Below are 25,957 nucleotides of genomic sequence, written 5' to 3' on the forward strand. Positions count from 1 at the left end.
TTTGCGCATTAAATAAATTGCACTTTATTTTGATTAAATAGAATTTCTCCTGTTAACAACTCAAAACAGAACTTAAATGCACACAATCTCATTACATCACTTCATTATTTTAACAACAGTGCTTTCACAACATGGAAAACCACAGGCTCCAATAACGGGAGATAGCAGCCAGCAAGTGTTTTGCACACTTAGCCTGGCTCCACTGTGCTCCAACTGCAGCCAAAAAGCTGTGAGATTTCAATACAGGCATTCTGCCCTCTGTTACATTTCAGATGGGACACTCATACACGTTGATGGAACGATCTTCCGACACTGAGACAACTTTGTTGCCATCAGGATTGTACTTCACACCCCACACCTGGAAGCAGATCACACAAGTAAAAGATTTTAATGATGCAAAGCTTCTTGTTCAATTCCTCACAGATACACTGTTCACTCTACATAAATCAAATGTCTTAATTAATTTATGTACAAAGGCATTGCAAAGAAAAGTACTCGAGGTACACTAACATAATCATAGTCAACAAGAGACTGAAATGGCCTTTTATTGGACTAACACTTTCAAATCTTCAACACTACTTTGGATGCTCCACAGAAAAAAAAGTACTTAAAACAAGTATGTCAGTGGCACTGAAGCTGGACTGCACACAACACACAATGGAAATTGACATCTCTTTCAATTTCAAGTTGGTCGAGTGTTCACAGAAATTTTTAAGAATTGCTCTAGCCTGAATGCAGTATTACAAATGGTATTCCCATTTAAAAAATGGCTGGGTATAACTGAAAATCACTGTCATTCAGAAAGGCCTTTGACCTTGGAGAAGTGGCTGGAATTTCAGTTGGTTCGTGTCTTGAGATTTTAAGCTAAAAATCAATGATTCAATTTGTCAAAATTGATTAAGATGTATGCACTGCACTGATTACGAAAAACATTTGGTATTGTTCATACGCCAAAAGATTAAACTGATGAATTTTGCAAGATCAACACTGAAGTTCTCATCCTCATTACAGTACACATGTGATCCTAGTTAAACTTATGTGCAGCAATTGAAATGTGAATTCATAAGCTGACATGAATAAAATGGATGATACTGAACAATACGATGCCAGGGAGGGGGCGAAGCAGAGAGAGAGAGAGAGAGAGAGAGAGAGAGAGAGAGAGAGAGAGAGAGAACCATTTTCAAGTGCATAGCATAACCTGTCATTGTCACAATTTCTTTAAAACAGTTGACCGCAAATCATTCTTGCATATGTTAAAACAAATGTTAAAGACCTGAAGTCCAAGGATAAATTTATGGGGAATTGCAGATCTTTTTGAGTTGGACATCCTTAAAAACTGGTGCAAAAAAACCTAGCCACAAAATTGAAAGAACGGTCACTTTAGGCAGAGGCAAGTTATCTATAGATTGCCTAGCATTTGCAAATGATTTAGCAATTATAACTCTTCACATTTTACCAGCTTGAAATCAAACTGAACTCTTACAGGAAACTACAGAAAAAGTCAATCTTCAGATATCTTCCGAAATAAGCAGCAAAATTAACAGAGACAAAATATGGCAAAATCGAAAAATTTCCACAATTTAAATGTCTTGGTGAAACCATTTAGGAAAATGGAATATAAAGAAAAGCAAACAAAATTAGATGCCAAAAGATGGAAACTGCATACCGACTTATCTAAAATATCTATGGCAAAAATGTATCTCCAAACACACAGAACTAAGACATTACAATACTGCAATTACACCAAAATGCCTCAATGGATCAGAAACACCAATTCTGAGTAGGAAAACAGACACTGAAAACAATAAGAGAATGGAAAGCAAAATTGTAGGAAAAATTCTAGGTCCAAAACTTGCAGACGAACAATACTGGCTCACAGTCTAACAGGAATCAAACAGTATACAAATATCTAGCCATTAGAAAATGCATATTAAGATTCTATGGACACATTAAAAGGATGTACCCAGATAGACTTACAAAACAAATAGTCAGATTCTTTGACAACAGGAGTAAACTAAAATGGACACAAAAGAAAGGACTGACAACCTGAAATTGGCAGGAATTACACAAGATGCCAAAAAATGTGAAATTTTCAGTTCCAAAATTTACAAATGGCCACAGGCAGTCAATAAAAAAGAGAAGGGCAAATGTTCATGACCACATTTAAGTACTTTATATAATCCTATTGGCTTATTCACAAATAATAATAAATGAACAAACAAAAAGATGCCAGGTGTTTCTTGGTATCGTGGAGTTAATTTTATAATTCAGCCTATCCACTGCATTTTAACAATGCATGACCAACATCTGCCTTCTGTCCCACATTTTCAATGATATGAGTGAGAAGCTTAAGGAATTGGAAACAGAAGCTCAGAGAGTTGGATTAAAAATAAACATGGCTAAAACAAAAGAGCTTAGGATGAACAGTAAGAACAAGAATGCACTAGCCCTGAAAGATGAGGAGATTGAGTAGGTGGAGAACTTTTGTTATCTGGGAAGTATTGTTTCCAAAAAAGGAAGGGCAACAGAGGACGCCAAAAGTAGGATAAAAAAGGCAAAAGGAGCCTTTGCCCAGCTGCGACCAGCTTGGACATCTCGTGAAATACTGTTGGTTCTCTTTTACGGGTGTGAGACGTGTACGGTGACAGCACAAATTAAAACAAGAGTACAAACCTTCATCAATAAATGTTTGAGGACTATAGTGGGAGTACATTGGCCAAATGTTATACTAAACCAAGTACTATGGCAATGCACCCAACAACAAAGCCGAGATAACTGTAAAAGAAAGGAAATGGAGATTGATTGGATACACCCTCAGAAGAGGCCCACAACATATTCCAAAGCAGGCTTTAGAAAGGAACCCACAAAGAGCAAGGAGGAGAGGCAGACCGAGGTCGACCTGGCACAGGACTGTTGAAGCGGAGGTGGCAGCCACTGGCCACTCCTGGAGTAACATCAAGAAGATGGCAACGGAGAGGGTCAGATGGTGAGTTCTAATATGTGCCCTATACTCCACATCGGAGTAAAAGAAATTAAGTCAAAGTCATGACCAACATACGTTTTGACTGTAACCCAAAAATGTCTGTCAGGTTATACACTACTGGCCATTACAATTGCTACACCACGAAGAAATGCAGATGATAAACGGGTATTCATTGGACAAATATATTATACTAGACCTGACATGCGATTACATTTTCGCACAATTTGGGTGCATAGATCCTGAGAAATCAGTATCCAGAACAACCACCTCTAGCCATAATAACGGCCTTGATACACCTCGGCATTGAGTCAAACAGAGCTTGGATGGTGTGTACAGGTACAGCTGCCCATGCAGCTTCAACACGATACCACAGTTCATCAAGAGTAATGACTGGCGTATTGTGACGAGCCAGATGCTCGGCCACCATTGACCAGACGTTTTCAAATGGTGAGAGATCTGGAGAATGTGCTGGCCAGGGCTGCGGTCAATCATATTCTGTATCCACAAAGGCCCGTACAGGACCTGCAACATGCGGTCGTGCATTATCTTGCTGAAATGTAGGGTTTCGCAGGGATCGAATGAAGGTTAGAGCCACGGGTCGTAAAACACGTAACCAATGGCACCCCATACCAAAACGCCGGGTGATACGCCAGTATGGCGATGACAAATACACACCCCCAATGTGCGTTCACTGCGATGTCACCAAACACGGATGCGACCATCACGATGCTGTAAACAGAACCTGGATTCATCTGAAAAAATTAACGTTTTGCCATTCGCGCACCCAGGTTCGTCGTTGAGTACACAATCGCAGGCGCTCCTGTCTGTGATACAGCATCAAGGGTAACCGCAGCCATGGTCTCCGAGCTGATAGTCCAGGCTGCTGCAAACATCGTCAAACTGTTCGTGCAGATGGTTGTCGCCTTGCAAACAACCCCATCTGTTGACTCAGGGATCGAGACATGGTTGCATGATCCGTCACAGCCGTGCGGATAAGATGCCTGTCATCTCGACTGCTAGTGATACGAGGCCGTTGGTATCCAGCACTGCGTTCTGTATTACCCTCCTGAACCCACCGATTCCATATTCTGCTAACAGTCATTGGATCTCGACCAATGCGAGCAGCAATGTTGCGATACAATAAACTGCAATCGCGATACGTTACAATCCGACCTTTATCAAAGTCTGAAACGTGATGGTACGCGTATCTCCTCCTTACAGGAGGCATCACAACAACGTTTCACCAGACAACGTCAGTCAACTGCTGTTTGGGTATGAGAAATCGGTTGGAAACTTTCTTCATGTCAGCACGTTGTAGGTGTCGCCACCGGCGCCAACCTTGTGTGAATGCTCTGGAAAGCTAATCATTTGCATATCACAGCATCTTCTTCCTGTTGGTTAAACTTCGCATCTGTAGCACGTCATCTTCGTGGTGTAGCAATTTTAATGGCCTGTAGTGTAGTATACACTTGGAAGCTCAGTCTGTTAAGTAGTGAAGAATACAAAATGAAAGGGTATTTTAATCCGAGCATTCAAAGCAGAGGAGCTTATTGTTGCATTTTTTTATTTTTTTTATTTTCAAAACACTGCATAACAGACAGGTTAATGTTTATGTAACTGCTGTGGAACTTTTGAAGTGTGTGCAAACTGTCATTTGTTCTCTCTTCTTTTTCGCCATGAGCTCAGTTGCAACAAAAATAAAATTCTTTTAAACCAAAAAATTTCAGTCCCCTCATGCCACATTAAACATTTTTCACTTTACACTGCTTTAAACAGCAGTTTTAACATTACAGTGCTTACTGTACCCTTGTCTAATAGAATGTGATATGGCCATACGGCCTTGCATTTGTCCAAGTGAACCCATTACCCCTGGCATTTATAGCTGATCATTGCACAGCAATGTGGAATACAAATCTAGGTGAAAATTTGAATTTTCCGTACAGTAATACAAATGTCACAACAACTTGAGATATCCCAAAACCAATGAAGGCTCAAGCCAAATATCTTTACAGATCTATTCTGAAACTGCAACAACACTGCCACTAATCAACTGCTGAATTCCGTAAAGTCAACTTTCTTTGCAGTCTAGGAAGAGCCATAAAAATATAGTTTCTTATAACATTGTTCCATTAATTATTTTGTTATATCAAGTCCTATACTAATAATTTCCTTACCTGAAAAATCTGCAGCTGTAATTAGCAGCTTGGCATATAATACACTAAGTAGACTGCATTTCAGTGTGACAGATTTTCTTACCTGATCTGTGTGCTCATTGAACGTGTGAACACACTGTCTATTGCTGAGGTCCCATATGCGAACTGTGCGGTCAGAAGAGCCTGAAGCAAAATGTTGGTTGTCTGGTGAAAATGCGACACTCAGCACCCACGAGGCATGTCCTGAGAGCGTTCCGACAACATTAGCGTGCTGCCTGCAAGATGAAATAAAACAGTCTGCTTTATTCCAACGAAACTTTACTCCATAACTTCATTTATGTCCTATTTACCACTATTTATGCATTACTGTCTTCATATATATTGTCTTTTTCTATGCATTATACCATTTGATCACATATATCTTCTAAGAATGATGGAATGAGTAAAAGCTACTACTCACAAAGAATGGAAAAGCATTTACTGCATTTGCACAAATACAGACAATGTGGCAATATAGACTGAACCTAAACTTTTGACATGAGATTATGGTACAAGTAAACCTTAAATACGCCCGCCCGGTTGGCTGTGTGGTCTTAAAATGCACGGCTTTCCAGGCAGGAAGTAGCGCCTGGTCCCCAGCATGAATCCGCCTGGCAGACTTGTGTCGAGGTCCGGTGAACCGGCCAGTCTGTGGATGGTTTTTTGGCGGTTTTCCATCTGCCTCGGCGAATGCGGGCTGGTTCCCCTTATTCTGCCTCAGTTACACTATGCCGGCGATTGCTGCGCAAACAAGTTCTCCATGTACGCGTACACCACCATTACTCTACCACGCAAACAAAGGGGTTACACTCATCTGGTGTGAGACGTTCCCTGGGGGGGTCCACCGGGAGCCAAACCGCACAATAACCCTAGGTTCGGTGTGGGGCAGCGGAGGGGTGAAGTGGACTGTGGTAGTCATCGTGGGGTTGTGGACAACTGCGCCTGCGGCGGGGACGGAGCCTTTCTGTCGTTTCTAGGTCCCCAGTTAACATACCATACAATACATACAAATCTTAAGTATAGGCTGCACTACTAAATTTAAAATAAAATTCAGTTAGTATGTTGAGTTGCATCTCTCTCCTCTCCCCTTCTACAGCTACCTCATAACAAAGGATGACTACCAACAGGGCTGGTTTGGCATATTAGGAGATCTGGCCATGTGACTAATTTAACAGAAACTGTAAGGAAGTTGTTCAAAGCTAAGACTGAGAAGAAAGTTGAATATGTGGTTTGTGAGTGACAATGTGAAAGGAGCATACTAGTTCTACAGTGAAATTTAAACTTCAAGTTATCAGCTACATAAAAGAATACAGAAAGTGGGAACCTGGATGCAGATTTTATGTTGATGGGGAGTTTGTCGGTGGTGAACAAGTGAAGAGAACCTCTTAACCTTTTTGCTCCTACAGATGTGCTCTTCACACTCCGTGCTGAAGAGCTTTTGTTATGGATGTATTGCTTGTCAAATGCTGGTGCCTGTGCTGAAAGATAGCCTTCTAACTGATATGAAATACTTATCACCTGATTTTTTGAAAATTATTATGAAAAATGTTGATTTTCACACATCTTACAGTCTGATGTCTTTGCTCATTAAAGACTTTAATTTCTTTTCGTTATATGCCATAGTTATTGTGTTGCATCAGATTAGGTAAAACACTGCGCAAAGTTTTACAAATTTTGCGGCGGTAAAAATGCACGACATAAAGTTTGTATATGACTGATTTTAACTCACACATTGCGGCGATTGAAATGTCTATAAGATTATCAAAATTTTATATAAAATTGAGAGCAGAACGATCTCTCATTTCATTCTCAAGTTACTGGGTTTCATACCAGATGGACGGTTGCGTGCGACACGTCCATTCACGTCCTTGTGCATTGCAAATTATGTGGTCATAACAATCGTTATATCTCATAAATGATTCAAGATATCGAAATGAGGTTTTTTGTACATTATAGCACACAATGAGGCACACTCAAAACTTTTTTTATTCACTGAAGCATGGGAGTAACTTGCCCACAGCAGTGAGAGGTCGGCAGCTGAGGACGCATACAGACATCCACAGCAGTGTAGGAAAACCATGCAGTCCGCATATCCGTGTCCACAGCACTTGAGGAAATGATGCAGCAGGAATGTGTAAACACTCCCACAGCAGCAAAAGGGTTAAATAGTTCAAAAAGTCGATGTTCATTTCCAAGGTAAAACTGCAAATACTCAGAAGTGGGAAAAGACTTGCTTGATTTTGTACTTCAAAACAGAAAATGTGGATATATCATTACAACCAAAATGGTTAAAATTGAGGGCTCCAAGATAAACATTTTGCCAATGGAATTTAAAGTTTCATATGGGTGTGTTCGGTGATTTGTGGAATGAAATAAGTTATCTGTGCATTGCAGAACTACAATTGTGCACAACTGCCTCAAGTTTATGTAAATAGTTGATTTACTTTTTCTGCAAAACATGGCCCAACTTTAATGAAAATTTTTTATTTACATTCCCAAATAGGGAATGCAGACCAAAAAGTGGTCTATTTTGACATGCTGGACAGCACTACAGTATATGATGTAGCGGGATATAGCATGCACATATGTAAATGTGGTGCTGAAAACAGCGCTGCACATATTGAACATTATGGCTGATGGATGAAAACTGCCACCATATGTGGGTTTTCGATTGGAAAACCCTTTGCAAAGGAGAAAGCTTCTCAACTGGTATTATTGTAAGAACTCACGATGGTGGGTGGATGACAAGAGGAACTGGTTTTCAGCAGCATGGAAGAAGAAGCCAGGTGCTCCTCTTCGCTAACAACCAGTGCTTCTATTGGATAGTTCTGCTAGCACACTGGTGGTTGAGAGAAACAAATACTGAAAGAAGGAAATTGTGACCTAGCGATTATTCCTGGCAGTGTGGAAAACATGTTGGAGCCTTTGGATATGTGTATCAACCATTTGTTCACAGCTTGTGTATGAAAACTCTATAGAAATTGTATCACGAGCCTAGTAACTTCGACACCAGGAGGCCATTTGCAACGTGGATCTCTGTCAGAAGCATGTCATTGGATTTTGGCTGTTTGGCAGTGAACATCAGATAAGCTCGTAATAAAAAGTTTCAAAAAATCTGAAATTTCCAATAAATGTGATGGGACTGAAGCTGACCTCCTTGATAGTGACTGAGCAGCATTGTGGATCATCCAGTGAGGACAAAGAATCAGATGCTAGTGATGGTGGGTTGTGGAAATGACTGTGCTCGATTTGAGTAGCAAGAACAGCTGCTGTATTAATGAACATGTTTTCTACTAATTTCGTCTTAAGTATTTGATGGTTTCCAAAAGAAACTGCAGTACTTACAATGGCATTAATTTCTACCAACAAGATATGTGTACATGTCATTTCTGTAATTAATGACTTATGATCTGAGGGAGAAATACTTTTGTTTTACACTAAAGGATCATGAAAAAGCATTGAGGTGTGAGCAGGATCATTATCGTGATGCAATTTCCACGATTGTTTTGCAACAACCCTGGTCGTTTTCTTTGGACTGCTTCATGCAAATGGTCCATAACTTCCAGGTAGTATTCCTTATTGATTTTACGACCACAAGGAAGGCACTCATGATGTACTATCTCATTGCTATCAAAGAAAACAAAGAATAACCCTCACATGTGATCGAAATTGTTGAACTTTTTTTGATCTTGGCTCTTCAGGTATCTACTGGGACAACTGGGCTTTACTTTCAACATCATACCTGTATACCCATGTTTAATGACATGTTATAACCTCCTTTAGCATCACATGTTATAATCTCCTTTAGAAGTCCTCGAGCATTGTCGACTTCTTATGTGACGTCATTTTGGGTCAAAATTCAACAATTTTGGAACAATCTTGGCTGCTACTAGTTTCATACCCAAAACATCTCAAAAAATTGCTTGAAATGAGCCAAAGGATATGTTGACATCATCAGCGACATTGCTGACAGTGATTTGGCGATTTTCCAGTACAATTTTCTTTACTTCTTTCACATTTTCATCAGTAATTGATGTGCTGCGTTCAAGGCACTTGTCATCTTCAATATCTTTTCACCATTTTTTAAATGTTTATATCACTACTGAACTCATCTTACTCATAGTAGATTCGCTAATAGCCACAGTCAACATTTCAAATTTGGTGCTGCACTTTCTTCCATTTTTCAAGTAAATTTAATGCAGATTATTTGAGCCATCTTTTCTGAAAGTAAAAATTCAGCGAGCACTCGAAAACACATCTACACTTTTCAATTGTCAACAATAAACTAAATATTCAAAACAGCTAAAAATGCAAACCTACACAAGAGCACATGTGCTAATAACATAAAAGTTGTTTTGAAAATCGCACGTATAAAGCCCACAAAATTAAAAAAAATTTCGATTACCTTTTGATCACACGTTGTGTTCGCATATATAAGCCATTGATTCTATTTGCATCTCACCCAGAAATCTCTGCTGTCACATTTCCCTCTTTTGGTTCCTATATTTATTACATGCATTAAGTCAGAGATTTGTTCCTCTTTTATGAATTCTATATATCAGCTTACTTGCATTAGAAACTGTGTACACATCTATTAACAACCCGTTCTTTGAAGTCTCCCGTGATAATATTAACAGATGCACTGCCATTCTCAACTAGATCTATCATGTTTTCCATAGCCACTTCAAGTGAATGGCTTTAACATCACTGCAAATTCCCTGTCTAGTTTCAATAGTTCTTCATATTTAACGATATGGATAACAATAGGACATGACAATTTGACTTTCCTTCTATCTTAATCACAATTTCTACTTTTATTAACTATCATCCATTCATTTCCCCCTTCAATATCAGCTGACACTTTCACTCTGTGCTAATATTTATTTCTTTGTTCAGGCAAAAGAACGACCATAATGTGCTGTCTTACAGCCATCAACTATTTTCATATGTCAGTTTCAATTACATTAATTACAGCATTTTTTGTAAGAGGTCTTACACTTGGTATGGAGTCCAAGCACTACGAAAAAGTTAAATAGTAAAAACAGTAACAGCCAAAGGAGATTATGTTTGTACTGGCTGTGAAAAGTTGTACAATAAAAGACAAATTACTGGCAGAAAAATGTAGACTGTGGTTCATGGTAGCAACAGATACACAAGATGAGATGGAAGAGGAAGAGAAAGATGAATGTGGTATGACATGTAATAAAAAGCAGAGGATAGGGAAAGACAGCAGCATTGAAGGAATTGGAGGAGGAGGAGGAGGAGGAGGAGGAGGAGGAGGAGAAAGAAGAAGAAAGCAGTTGTTTGAATGAAAAAGAAAGGAAGACAAAGGAGGGGAAGGAAGATGAAGTGAACATTTGCTTCACTGTCTGGCAGAGAAGAATGGGAATTTATGAGAACACAATGCAGACGGATCCCAAGGTTACACGTGTTTTGTGTGCCAACTGTTACGGGTGGCCCTCGAAATGGCTCATGTTTTCTACATGCTGCCTGTGGATGCCACCTGACGTGATATTTTTTAACTACATCTATTTAGGTCTTACATCACTAATCAATGAATCAAACTTGATTGCCTTCATGTACCTTTGTTTATACAGCATTTTGATATTTCACATAGCTACTATTTTTGTAAAGTTCCTCCTGCTTTAAGAGACAGTCCTCCAGAAAACTGGATGAAATTAACAATCTTAAGCACTTTCTGAGGTTTTTGACGATTATTCAGATGTTCCTGGAGATAGCGAAGGTCCGAATGACTGTGTGAGTTGCACGTTTTTACGGTTCAGAGGACATTTCCAGTGACAGTGACATCATTAGACTTGTAAAGACATATAAGGTAGCAGTGTTCTCAAGTGATTAAGAAAATAATCATGCAAGTGATTCTGTTCTTGAAAATGATTTGTTTTGTCATAATGTCACCCCCTCGACATATTCGCTATGCCAGTGGACGGGTGAGACTCGTTTGCTATCTTGAATGTGTTTTAATTTTTTGAGGAAAAAAAGTTGACAAAGTTTTTAAATGTCACAGAATATTTAATTGCACATAGAGTGCATGGTAGCTTGCTTCAGAGAATGCCAGTAGCAACGGAAAAGGTTATTTAAAAACTATTTCTGTAACATCACTGATGCAAGACACACCAAGCCTCAGAGCGGTACATATCCTACACCCCCTTTTCAGATACAAAGTGGTACATGCAGTCCAGCAACCACAATGACCTTGTGTACAGAGTTAAATAGAATGGGGATACAACTGCCGAGCAGGCCTTCAGAAGGCATACATTTCTGTAGTCGAGGCTAAGTGATGCTTGAGATGGTGTAGATAGTGGTGCCAATGGACAATGGATGACTGAAAATGAGTGATTTGGATTGATGGACCACACAAAACTATGTATCACTATGATGGAAGGGTTTAGTTTGACAAATGCTGAAAGAATGTTCCCTGGCATCATGTGCAGTGCCAACAGTGAAGTACTGAGGATATGGTGTTATTGTATAGGGTTATTTTTTGTGATTAGGGTGTGGTTCCCTTATTGCGCTTAAGGAAACGTTAAATGCAGAAGGATATGAACACATTTACAGCATGTTATACTGCGTACAGTAAAGGAACAGTTCAAGGGCTATGACTGTCTCGGCATGACAATGCATCCTGCCAGAAAGCAGCATTTGCAAGGCATGATTTGTGTGCAATAACATTCCTGAAATGAACTGGTCTGTCTGGAGCCCCACCCTGCACTTAATGGAACACCTTTGGGATGATATAGAATGTCAACTTCGCTCCAGACTCCTGTGTGCAAAATCACTACCTCCTCTGGTCACGGCTGCCGTTCCTCGACAGACGTTCAGACACTTCTCTGAAAGTGTCTCCACAACAGATTCACTCTGTCGTACGGGTGAAGGGTGAACACACCACATATTAATTTTACTAATACCATTTATACAATGAATAATCTGCACATTTTTGCCTGAATTTAAGGACAAAAAACCGGGGTGGACGAATCAATTGCAGTAAGGCTGGTACTGCTCTGCCTCCAACAATACATCCAGTTATACTACAGTGTTGTTGCAGCGCAGTTTGTGATGTGTCAGTAGCATGTTAGAACTGAAGTGTTAATCACATGTTAACTTGTTAATTATGTCTACAAGTTCTCATTATCACTCGTACAATGGTAGAGAAAACCTTAAAATTATAGAAGAAGCAGCAGTCTTTGAAAATCGTACAATGTGATTGGGTTGTATTCAAGACTGGTGGAAATACAAAAAATAGCTTCAAGAAATGAACAGTGATCGTCAGGCATTTCGTAGCCAATAAGTGAAGTGTCCAGATCTTGAAAAAATGCTCTGCAATTACATATATGAGGACTGACAATACAGAAGAGCTGGAACTAGTGAAAAGTGCGAACTCAAAGCACTGGCTTCAGCCAAAGAACTAAGCATCACTACTTTCGAAGCTAGCTAAGGTTGACTATCAAGATTTTTCAATGTGGATTAAAAGGGGAATCCGGCATCACAATACAAACTGGTAGCAATGAGAAGCAGAGGTGTACTGAGATATGTGCAACTGGAATTGATAAAAGCTACCATCTTACGTGATATTTAGAAGGAAAACTATTTAAAAAATATCAATGGAAGACATATTGGTGAGAGTGAATCTAAAAGGGTGGACAGACAATGACCTTGTGGTTGACTGGCTGACCCACGTTTGGCAGTGTCGCCCCGGTATGTTACTGAATATCCATGACACACTGAACCCGGACAGCTTATGCTGATATACAACTGAGGAAATGTGAGGAAAGTTACATGAAGGGGAAACTGAATTGGTCGTTATCCTTTGAGGTCTACCATACATCCTGCAACCACTAGATGGGTGCATAAATCAGCCATTCAGAGCTGCAGTTAAAACAGCCAGACACACAATGGATGGCATACACAAACACAAATTAAAGTCAATATTTCCTTTTTTTCATCCCTTAAAATTAGGGGACACTGATTATTCAATGGTGCGGATTCTTCGCATGTATATAGTAGGTGTCCATAAAGCTTTAGTCAGATAGTGTACTAAAACAACACTGCAAGTGGTCACTTTGAAGTATATTCACTTGAGAAAATTATAAAATTTAAGGAGCCAGAACTGTTGGCTAGTACTTATCTTTGTGAAGTGAAATTTCTAGTACTGCCAGCGGGGACAGTTAAAATTACACAAGATCATAACTAACTATAGGAACTTTTTCTCCCTTCACCCTCATGACAGGGGAGTGTTTCAAACTGGGTCTGAAAATTTCCAACACTCCCCGAGGCAGGAACTACAAGTTCTGAGCACTGCCCCCCCCCCCCCTCCCTCTCCGGCCCCCGCCTCCTACTTTTCAATGCATCTATCAATAATATTCGGAGATATGAACTTTGGTGGTCAATGCTGGCCAGCCATTTTGCCTCCTTTTAACTTTGCAATTTACATAATTCCTGTCTGTTATACTTGTGCTAAAGCTAAGTCCTAACTATGAGACATATTCCAAAAGCAAAGTCCAGTGACCTATATTTAACTGAAGGTAAGCTTGAATGAAGTTTCACATTTTCAGCACTGTCTACTGACACTTTAGGAAACCACTGCAGTGTTGGTTTGATTCAGTAGTCATTTGCTAATCGGTGAGGGCAGATCGTCAGACCAACGATATCGTGAATCACGTGAACCAAAACCCCTGAGGTGATTGGGAATTGACCATTAGTGCTGTGTATAATGAATTTCAGAATGTTGCTTGAACCTCAAGTTACAGGTTTGTCACTTAACAGCTTGGACATCAAAACTGTATGCGAGGGGGGTTCAAAAAATTCTCACTGATCGTCACAAAGAGCAAAGAATGCCAAGTGAATGACAGTTTTTGGAATGCTACAGACAAGATGGAGATGATTTGTTTTCCCACATTGATATGGGGGTACAAGACATGGATATCATACACCACTGCAGAATTGAAACAACAGTGGTGCCATTCAAGTTCACCCCCCCCCCCCCCCCGTGCCCCCAAAAAAAGGGAGGAGAGGGAGGAAGGAGGGGGGGAGAGAGAAGTAGCCATCATTCTCAAGACAAAAAAGAAAAGCCTACCTTTTTTTTAAAATGTAAAGAGCGTTCTGATTGATTTCATGCACCGTGAGTCACCAATTACAGCGGACATATACTATACCGCGAAACACTAAACAGACAGAGACGTGGAATCCAAAAGCCATGCCATGTTTAATTCTCATCTGGTATAATCCTCCTTAACAACAACACACATCCACACTGCTCCCAAAACCAAGGAGAAGATTCAAGAGTTTCATTGCAAACTTTTCGATCACCCTCCGCACAGTCCCAACTTTGCATCAAGCGATTACTTCCTCTTCTTTCATTTGAAAATGTGGCTAGGTGGACAACAATTTGAAGACAACAACGAACTCAAGACTGGTGTAATCAACTGGTTCAGTTTCTAAATGGCAGAGTTCTAAGCAGAGAAGTTGAAGCTGGTGCAGCATTACAAAAAGTGTACAATTGTGAATGGCAATACGTGGAAAAGTAAAGTTGATATGTAGTAAATAGTACTGCCGATAAAAAAAAAAAACCTTTTCTTGTGAGTATTTTTTAAGACAAAACAGATCTTAGTTTTAGAATGTGGCTCGCATTAATGTGTATTCACACTTTTACACACGGCAACACATAAGTTGCATGAATACATTTACAGTATTTGACTGTGAAGATTGTTATTATGTTAGTAAGTATTTACACTCTTTGTAGCTCAGGAAATTCCTAATAGGTGGCTAAAAACATTTCAGAACAAGAAGCAGTATCAAAGAAGGGTGGGCACCTCCTTGTATGTGCTTAAGGGTTAAAATTTAACACTTGCAAAAGATCCTAGTTCAAAATGGTTCAAATGGCTCTGAGCACTATGGGACTTAACATCTATGGTCATCAGTCCCCTAGAACTTAGAACTACTTAAACCTAACTAACCTAAGGACATCACACAATACCCAGTCATCACGAGGCAGAGAAAATCCCTGAACCCGCCGGGAATCAAACCCGGGAACGAAAAGATCCTAGTCCGAATACTCACAATGAATTATGTAAAATGTAAGACTTCTCTGAATATACCATGCCTGAATGACTCCCAATTGCTCTGTTAGTATATTAGAATGCTCTTAACATTTCAGTAGAATAACATGTCACCGCTGCCAAGTAACATGATGTTATGTTAACACATGTATTCGTCTCTTTCTATTATCACAAACGATTTAATGTTGTTTGACAGGTGGGAATTTAAGGAGATGGGACCTGGATAAACTGACTAAACCAGAGGTTGTACAAAGTTTCAGGGAGAGCATAAGGGAACAACTGACAGGAATGGGGGAAAGAAATACAGTAGAAGAAGAATGGCTAGCTCTGAGGGATGAAGTAGTGAAGGCAGCAGAGGATGAAGTAGGTAAAAAGACGAGGGCTAGTAGAAATCCTTGGGTAACAGAAGAAATATTGAATTTAATTGATGAAAGGATAAAATATAAAAACGCACTAAATGAAGCAGGCAAAAGGGAATACAAACATATCAAAAATGAGATCGACAGGAAGTGCAAAATGGCTAAGCAGGGATGGCTAGAGGACAAATGTAAGGATGTAGAGGCTTATCTCACTAGGGGTACGATAGATACTGGCTACAGGAAAACTAAAGAGACCTTTGGAGAAAAGAGAGCCACTTGTATGAATATCAAGAGCTCAGGTGGAAACCCAGTTCTAAGCAAAGAAGGGAAAGCAGAAAGGTGGAAGGCTATACAAGGGCAATGTACTTGAGGACAATAATATGGAAATGGAAGAGGATGTAGATGAAGATGAAATGGGAGATACGATACTGCGTGAAGAGTTTGACAGAGCACTGAAAGACCTGAGTCGAAAGAAGGACCCGGGAGTAGACAACATTCCACTGGAACTACTGACGGCCTCGGGAGAGCCAGTCCTGACAAAACTCTACCATCTGGTGAGCAAGATGTATGAGACAGGCGAAATACCCTCAGACTTCAAGAAGAATATAATAATTCCAATCCCAAAGAAAGCAGGTGATGACAGATGTGAAAATTACCGAACTATCAGTTTAACAAGTCACAGCTGCAAAATACTAACGCAAATTCTTTACAGACGAATGGAAAAACTGGTAGAAGCCCACCTCGGGGAAGATCAGTTTGGATTCCGCAGAAATGTTGGAACACGTGAGGCAATACTGACCCTACGATTTATCTTAGAAAACAGATTAAGGAAAGGCAAACCTACATTCTAGCATTTGTAGACTTAGAGAAAGCTTTTGACAATGTTGACTGGAATAGTCTCTTTCACATTCTAAAGGTGGCAGGGGTAAAATACAGGGAGCGAAAGGCTATTTACAACCTGTACAGAAACCAGATGGCAGTTATAAGAGTCGAAGGGCATGAAAGGGAAGCAGCGGTTGGGAAGGGAGTGAGACAGGGTTGTAGCCTGTCCCCGATGTTATTCAATCTGTATATTGAGCAAGCAGTAAAGGAAACAAAAGAAAAATTCGGAGTAGGTATTAAAGTCCATGGAGAAGAAATAAAAACGTTGAGGTTTGCCGATGACATTGTAATTCTGTCAGAGACAGCAAAGGACTTGAAAGAGCAGTTGAACGGAATGGACAGTGTCTTGAAGGGAGGATGTAAGATGAACATCAACAAAAGCAAAACGAGGATAATGGAATGTAGTCGAATTAAGTCGGGTGATGCTGCGGGAAATAGATTAGGAAATGAGACACTTAAAGTAATAAAGGAGTTTTGCTATTTGGGGAGCAAAATAACTGATGATGGTCGAAGTAGAGAGGATATAAAATGTAGACTGGCAATGGCAAGGAAAGCGTTCCTGAAGAAGTGAAATGTGTTAACATCGAGTATAGATTTAAGTGTCAGGAAGTTGTTTCTGAAAGTATTTGTATGGAGTGTAGCCATGTATGGATGTGAAACATGGACGATAAATAGTTTGGACAAGAAGAGAATAGAAGCTTTCGAAATGTGGTGCTACAGAAAAATGCTGAAGATTAGATGGGTAGATCACGTAACTAATGAGGAAGTATTGAACAGAATTGGGGAGAAGAGGAGTATGTGGCACAACTTGACAAGAAGAAGGGACCGGTTGGTAGGACATGTTCTGAGGCATCAAGGGATCACAAATTTAGCATTGGAGGGCAGCGTGGAGGGTAAAAATTGTAGAGGGAGGCCAAGAGATGAATACACTAAGCAGATTCAGAAGGATGTAGGTTGCAATAAGTACTGGGAGATGATGAAGCTTGCACAGGATAGAATAGCAAGGAGAGCTGCATCAAACCATCTCTCAGGACTGAAGACGACAACAACAACAACAACAATGCAGTATCACTTGATAGAATACATCAAAATAGTACAAGAATATCAAATATGGTGCACATAAAATATTGGAAGGTCCTAGGTAGAATACAGATTGTGGATGGAGTAGCTGTAGCACTGAACAATTCACAGGCATAAAAACAAGATAGAAATCGATCAGCTAATGCAGACTTTCACAACCTGTATTTGCATTCTTGATTAATTATCTTTCATGGGCATTAGGCCATGGTCCGAAGCACAGTTCTGTGCTGATTACCTCAGACCACGGCCTAATGACCAGAAAACAAAATTCACTGAAGATTGAAATTGTAGCTACATTTTCAGACAATGTTAATTTATTCATGTTCATGGCAGTTGAGCTCTGTGGCTTCAGACTGAATTACAGAATTTTGAATGCTGCAGCTGCTCTGTGCAAAACAACAAATTATTTTGTAACAGAACAAAAGTGCACCTATCTATTAATAAAACATAATTACACAATTTGGGAAACTAATTATTAGGGCAGCTGCAACGTGCAAAATTTAGTTAATAAAAGAGTTGTTCTGATAAATATACAGGGTGTTCCAGATTTGTTGCAACAAACTTAGAGCGGATGTAGAGGGTGTCTTGTAGAACAAATTGAGAATAGGAACTCATGTCCAGAACCATCATCTAATGACACTACAGAGTGGCTAAGTTATAGGCCTTAACACCTGGCACTAGGCTACCCTTCAGCAGCGAACGTGACTTTGTATGCAGACAGATCGCAAGTGGAACATCTTACAATGTTGTTATTCAGTGATCATGGCTGACTGCAACAAATGCCAATGGAGAAGATGGAGCTAGCTGCTGCATAGAGAAGTCTTGTCTCTCACTGATGCAATGCTCTGTTGCTTTGGCGGAGGACAGCTTTGGATATGGGTTTCCATCTGCAGTTTATTTTTCTCCTGTATACTGAAAAAAACTGGATATTTTAGAGGGTTCGACAAGAAAGATAAACTGTGAATGGAAACCTGTGCCCGACGCCATGATCCACCGAGGTAAATAGCATCACACTCATACGAGACAAGGCGTTTCTACCCAACAGCTAGTCATCGCAATCAGTCATGATTACTGAATAACTAACAACATTGCGAGACGTTCCGCCTAAGGCCCATTTCGTCAGCGTACAAAGTCATATTTGCTGGCAAAGGGAGGCCTAGCTGCAGGCACCACCACCTGTAACTTTGATGCTCTATGGCACCGTTAGATGATTTCTTCGGTCACAGGTTACTATCTTCAATTTGTTCCTCAAGATACCCTCTACAACAGCTCGAAGTTTGTCACAAAATTTTTGGGACATCCTGTATAAATGTATTACACCAACTGGAGATGGGTGGGAATCTGAAACATCTCGGCTCAAATAAAGCTATACAAAAAGTGGCCAGACGGTGTTATTTTGTCATGTAATTTCAGAAAATCTTTCATAGAGTTAACTAATAAAACCACATATAAGCAAACATGTGGTTACATTGGCCAGGGCAGGTGGACTGCTCTGGTTAGTGAGAGGAGTAACAACAAGGGGAGGGGAAGGGAGGAGCAAGTACTTCAAGGCTTGCCTTACAGTTTGAAGAGAGCAAAATCAATCATTACACAAACTAGCAGCCAGCGTGGGGCCTATTAAAGTAACCACTATGATAGTACACAGTATTTAGTTTGCATCCAATACAGAGTTGTGCACATACGTGAAAGACTGCCAAATGTTAATCACACAAATACAGCCACAAAATGGTAGCTTAGCTTACGAGTTTTTATCCTCCTTTGGAGCACACAAACATAGACTGAATTCTAACAAGGACTTTCCAGTATCGCATAAAATTGTTCACACTAAACTTCTAAAAGTAACATTAATAACAAGAACTATACTATGAGGAAACTTTAACTTACTGGAACAGATACATCTACGAAAACAACAATATTATAAAAAGGAAAGTTGCTACTCATCACACAACAGAGATGCTGAGTCACAAATAGGCGCAACAAAAAGACTGTCACAAATAAGCTTTTGGCCAACAAGGCCTTTGTCAGAAATAGACAGACAGACACACAAACACCATCACCACGCAAACATACATGTGAATTGCGTATGCATGACGCGTGTGCGTGTATCTCTCTGACAAAGGCCTTGTTGGCTGAAAGCTTATTTGTGACAGTCTTTTTGTTGGGCCTCTCTGCGACTCAGTGTCCACTATATGGAGAGTAGCAACTTTTCATAATATTGAACATTCCATCCTGGATTTTCCATTGTTTTATGAAAATAAATGTGAAGCCAGAATTATGGTCTTTGTATAGGAACACAGATGTATGCTAGAAGCAGTGGTCTTATTATACAATGTCACTACAAGAGGAAGTCAAATGAAAACCTTTTTTTATTAAAAAAAATAGTGAATACACAGCATTATTTTATCAACATAGTCACTTTCATTCTCAACATTATTTTGAAGAGTTTTGCAATTTTCCCAATGAAAATAAAGTGTTTTCAGTTTAATGTGTTCTATCACCTCTGTAGCTTGTGGATTACTGCCTAAGAAACCACTTCCACATGTCTCTGAAGCAACTCATGTAAAGCCCAGAGAACATACTCATCAATAGTGCAGTTTAACTCATGATGCCTCTTCGAGTAGGTCAAATAAGTGGAAACTGCTGATGGTCAGACTGGTAAGTGTGTTTGTATTTCAGAACACAAGCTCCTTAATGTCAATTGTTGCACAGACAGTATGTTGACATGCATTGTCATGCTGCAAAATGACACTGGTAGAAAGTAAAACCCTGTCACCTCAATATGATTGCAAAATACTAATTGTTAGACAATAAAATGGTACACCAATGACAGGATTCCTCTTAGAAATGTGGTGCTCCATCACTGTTTGCCCAAACTGACATAGCACAAAATTCCCACCAGAAAAATGTATTTCACAATTCCCAAGTTCCAGTAAAGAACCTCCTGGACAAATTGCAACAAAAGATATGCAAAAAAAGGCCAGGTTTAGCAAGGAAGAAAGTCATCTTTCATCAAGACAATGTGTGGCCGCACACATGTGCCGTCGCCATGGCAAAATTACACCAAATAAGGTATGAATTGTTGCCCCACCTACCTTATTCACCTGCTATGACCCTGTCAGACTTCCATCTCTTCCCAAAACTGAAAAATTTTCTTGGTGACCAAAAATTCACTGTGAACAAAAAATTGATAGCCGGAGTTGACCACTATTTTGCATGCCTGGAGGACACTTCATTTTCGAGATGGGATCAAGGCACTGGAACATCGTTGGACCAAGTGAATTAATCTACAAGGAGACTACATTGAAAAATAAAAACAGTTTCAGTGATGGAAGTACTTTTTTTCTATTCCGTTCCAAGAACTTTTCAAACCACCCTCGTACATAACCAAAGAGGTGAGAAAACAGTGTTCAGAATAGCATGGGCATGTGATGAAATTATGGGGTGAATAAGGGCTGCAAAACATACATTGCTGGGAACCTCCATACAAGAGAACGAGAGGAAGACCTTGTGTAGAACGAAAAATTCTAGTGTAAGAGGAAATGCAATAAAGTAAACTGAACAAGAAATTGATACAAGGATCAAGAGGTAAGAGTACATGGTTATGAAAAACATCCCAAAGAGCTGTAAACAACTCTGAAATATATGAACAACCAACAGTATTATGTGGTCTGCAACTAATTTTACTTTACAGACAAGAGCATCTTCAGACATTCGTCGCCCTGATGCTTTACTGACAATGGCACTGAGCGGCAGTTTGAAAATTACATGCTGCCATCAGAGCAATGAATATCTGAGTTGCTCTTACCTGTTCAGTAAAACAAGTAATAAACAAATAATATATGGCCTGTGGCAGTGTAACTGTACCTTTATTCCTCATGGTCGCTGTGTTTCCTGCGGGTAATACTGGTGTTTGCATATAGACTTTATTCTACGACTACACTGCGCATGACATAAATTCTCAATTCACTTCATAAGAATTCCTAAATGAGTTTAAGCCAGTTGCATGAATTACACTACAATATAATTGGCAACTGGAGCATTTTCACTTCAATAAAAATGCTGTCAACAGTTGTGGAAGAACTCTGGTACTTTATAGCATTTCAAGTAGGGGCAACTCCACCACTTCCACATGGGCAAGACAAAAATAATGCCATGTACCAAAATGAGTATGTGTTCTTCTATATGTCCAGCTGTGTTCACAGATTCACTTTTTTCTGTACTATTTTTTAATGACCAAACACAGGTCATCCACCTTTATGTTTGCACAGCTCAATGACTGCTCTACTAAATTTTAGGTGTGGAACCATATAAATTTTCTTCGTCCTCCTCCTCCTTGTAATAAATCATACACCCATCTTCAGACTGAGCTAATTGTTTTTAGTGGAGGATTTTGAGAAAAAGGCACTGGAATCCACTAGCTTAAAGCCCACAGTGTTTTGGAGATATGTTGACGACATGTTCGTATAGTGTGCCCCAAGGTGATGATAAACAACAAGAATTTTTAAACCACCTGATTTCCGTCTATGGACAAATCCAGTCTACAATGGAAACTGAAAAGGAGTGATGCCTCTGATTTTTGAATGTCTTGAGTTTGGCACAAAGAGAATGGTACTTTGGGACCCAGTATAACGGAAACTGGACACATACAGACATATACAAGTATTTATGTGTAAATAATTTCCACCATTCTTCCCGGATGATTAGTGTTCTCAGAACTTAGGTTCACAGAGCACATATTATTGCTGATGAGAGCAGTCTGCAGGATAAGCTTCTACACTTGAAGAGAATTTTTGAAGCCAATGCGTATTCTCCACAGCAGATACCTAAAGCACTACAAATTAAATCATAGGTGTCACAAGGATTGCAGAAAAAGATATGGAAAGATTTAAATCCACGGTTTTCCTTCCACTTATGGGAAGCCAATAGCCAAAAAGCACAGCAAGCACAAAGTAAAAGTGATTTTTCATCCTTTCCCGAAGAAAGCACCACTCTAGGGTTCCATTAGAGATGATCTGATGCTTCAGGAGGCAAAAGTTTACAAGATCCCCTATGAATGTGGTCATTCATACATCGGACAGATGCCTCTTACAGTCCATGAAAGATGTACAGGACACTGAAGGTATACAGGTTCATGCAGATCTCACAGCCCAATAAAGCTGCTGTGGCAGAGAATTGCATTGACTCTGGTCACTTAGTTACACGAAAATGCTGAATTTTAGCATCTACTTTATCGTTTTGGAACTCAGTGGTCAAAGAAGCAATAGAAATTCACTTGTTAAAGAATTTAATTAAAAGAAAGAGTGGCTTCAGCATTTATAATTTATAGAACCCGGCGCTTTCTGCAACAAACTTACAAACACATCACAGTGCAGCTCACAGTGATACGTCAACATTCCAGTGTAGACTGACCGCACAGCCACAGATCTAAATGATGCATATTTTACTTTTTTATCATCTATCAATGTCTCTGGCAGCTGTGTATCTGTGGACGGATACGCAGAGGTGCGGTCTGCAAGTTATGAAGGATGGAGCAAGTGCTGGAGTGTCAGTCTTTTGGTTCACTCTGGAGATGGCTCAAATATTGGGAGAAAAACAAGAAGAAGAATATACACACTAGTGACACTATTAGTTGATTATACCCTTTGATATTTTCTCACACACTTCCCTCTCCCCTGTCCCTTTCCTTTCTCCTCTTGCCACCAAGTGCCTGAGCTGATGGCCCATGAACCACATCCCTCTTAGAACAACCACGTAACAGGCGAGATGGCTGGTAACACTGACAAGGGAACCTCCCCATCGCACCCCTCTCAGATTTAGTTATAAGTTGGCACAGTGGATAGGCCTTGAAAAACTGAACACAGATCAATCGAGAAAACAGGAAGAAGTTGTGTGAAACTATGAAAAAATTAGCAAAATATGCAAACTGAGTAGTCCATGCGCAAGACAGGGAACAACAAGGAAAGAGCAAGGTCAGGATTGCCATGGTCCCGTGGTTAGCATGAACAGCTACAGAACAAGAGGTCCTTGGTTCAAGCCTTCCCTTGGATGAAAATTTTAACTTTTTATTTTCGGTTTACGGTTTATGTGACAAACACTTATGTTTTCATCACTTTTTTGGGAGTGATTATCACATCCACAAGAAAACCTAAATCAGGCAAGGTAGAAGAATCTTTTTACCCATTCGCCAAGTGTACAAGTTAGGTGGGTCGACAACATATTCCTGTCATGTGACGCACATGCCGTCACCAGTGTCATATAGAATATATCAGACGTGTTTTCCTGTGGAGGAATCGGTTGACCTATTACCTTGCGATCAAATGTTTTCAGTTCCCATTGGAGAGGCACGTCCTTTCGTCGACTAAACGCACGGTTTTGCGGTGCGATCGCAAAACACAGACACTAAATTTATTACAGTGAACAGAGACGTCAATGAAACGAACGGACTTTTCACCCGAGGGAAGACTTGAACCAAGGACCTCTCACTCCACAGCTGCTCACGCTAACCACGGGACCACGGTGCTGCTGGGCTCACATTATCCTTGATGTTGCCTATCTTGCACATGGACTAATCCGTTTGTATATTTCGCTTATTTTTTCATATTTCCACACAACTTCTTCCTGTTTTCTCGATTGATCTGTGCTTAGGTTTTTAAGGCCTATCCACTGTGCCAACTTATAACTAAATCTGAGGGGGGTGCGATGGGGAGGTTCCCTTGTGAGTACCAAATCCCTTAGCCTAGTTCTCAAGTTGCACCTTTTATCTTCATTTATCAGGTTCTCTGACAACTGTATTTGATAGATTATCCTGTCACAAATCCTCAGGAAGTGGAAAAATCTGTTCCAAATTCCATAGCAAGAACTAGGAGCCAGCATTCTTTACACCATTTCCCACAACACTGCCAACATATGGTATACTGGCACGTTTTCAATTTTCACTTTACATTCCAGGTTTTCATTTGACTTACTCTTGCGTACACTAATCATTAATTTGCAGATATTCATCGTGGCACGTACACGTCATACAGCTTCATGTGACCGTCGTCCGATCCTGTCAGCAATAATTGGGAGTCTGGAGAGAAGCACAGGGAACGTATAGGCATAGCGTGACCTGTCGACATAAGAAATCACCAAATTTAATGTAATGAAAAGTTTCAAATGATCATACAGTCAGCAAAAAAGATTCAGCACATCAAGAAACCAAAAAGCACAATGTATTGACTGAATGTTCTCTCAAAATCGAACAAATCAGTAGCTTCAAAATAAGTGACTGATTTAAAGAAAATGTTACAGGTAGCTTACGTTAAATGCACTTCCTCCCAGCACAGACAATGTTTATTTTAATTTACACTGAGGTGACTAAAGGCCTCGGACAGCGATATGCACATATACAGGTGGCAGTAGTATCCCGTACACAAGGTACAAAATGGCAGAGCAATGGCGGAGCTGTCATTTGCACTCAGGTGATTCATGCAAAAAGGTCTCCAACATGATTACAGCCATACAACGAGATTAGAAGACTTAAAGCTGAATGATAGTTTGAGCTAGACACATGGGACATTCAATTTTGGAAACTGTTAGGGACTTCAATATTCCAAGATCCACAGTGTGCTGTGAATACCAAATTTCACGTATTACTTCTCACCATGAACACAGTGGCCGATGGCCTTCACTTAACGATCGACAGCAGTGTTGTTTGAGTGCCAACTGACAAACTACACTGTGCAGAATAACCACAGAAATCAATGTGGGACATACGAAAAATGTATTTGTTAGGACAGTACAGCGAAATGTGTCATTAATGGACCATGGGAGCAGATGATCTATGAGAGTGCATTTTCTAACAGCACGACACTGCCTGCGGTGCCTCTCCTGGGCTTGTGACCATATTTGTTGGATACTAGATGACTGGTAAACAGTGGTCAGGTCAGATGAGTCCTGACCTCACTTGGTAAGAGCTGATGGTACAGATAGAGTGTGGGGCAGACTGCACAAAGCTAAGGACCCAAGTTGTTAACAAGGCACTACGCAAGCTGGCAGCGGCTCCACAATCGTGTGTGTTGTGTTTACATGGAACAGACTGGGCCCTCTGGTGCAACTGAACTGATCATTGAATGGAAATGGTGATGTTCAGCTACTTGGAGACCATTTGCAGCCATTAACAGACTTCACGATCCCAAGCAACTACTGAATTTTCATGGATGAAAATGCGCTGTACCACTAGGCCACAACTGTTCACAGTTGGTTTGAAGAAAATTCTAAACAATTTGAGTGAATGATTTGGTCACCCTCACCCGACACGAATACAATTGAACTTTCATTGGACATAATCGAGAGGACACTTTATGCACAAAATCGTACACTAGCAACAATATTGCAATTATGGATGGC

At 40.0% G+C, this 25,957-nt stretch overlaps 1 protein-coding gene across 1 annotated transcript in view; it reads right to left on the reverse strand.

The window, feature by feature from the left end:
• Positions 1-25,957, reverse strand: part of LOC124552535 (WD repeat-containing protein 61) — a 42,112-nt gene continuing 16,155 nt past the window's right edge. The window contains exons 6-8 of the mRNA XM_047126851.1: positions 24,584-24,677; positions 5,240-5,411; positions 1-358 (exon numbers count right to left, since the gene is read on the reverse strand). Coding sequence (XP_046982807.1) covers positions 269-358; positions 5,240-5,411; positions 24,584-24,677 — 356 coding nt within the window. The 3' untranslated portion in view covers positions 1-268. The remainder of the gene's footprint in view (positions 359-5,239; positions 5,412-24,583; positions 24,678-25,957) is intronic.

The sequence above is a fragment of the Schistocerca americana genome, chromosome 10 (assembly GCF_021461395.2).
Source record: "Schistocerca americana isolate TAMUIC-IGC-003095 chromosome 10, iqSchAmer2.1, whole genome shotgun sequence".
Taxonomy (NCBI): Eukaryota; Metazoa; Arthropoda; class Insecta; order Orthoptera; family Acrididae; genus Schistocerca; species Schistocerca americana.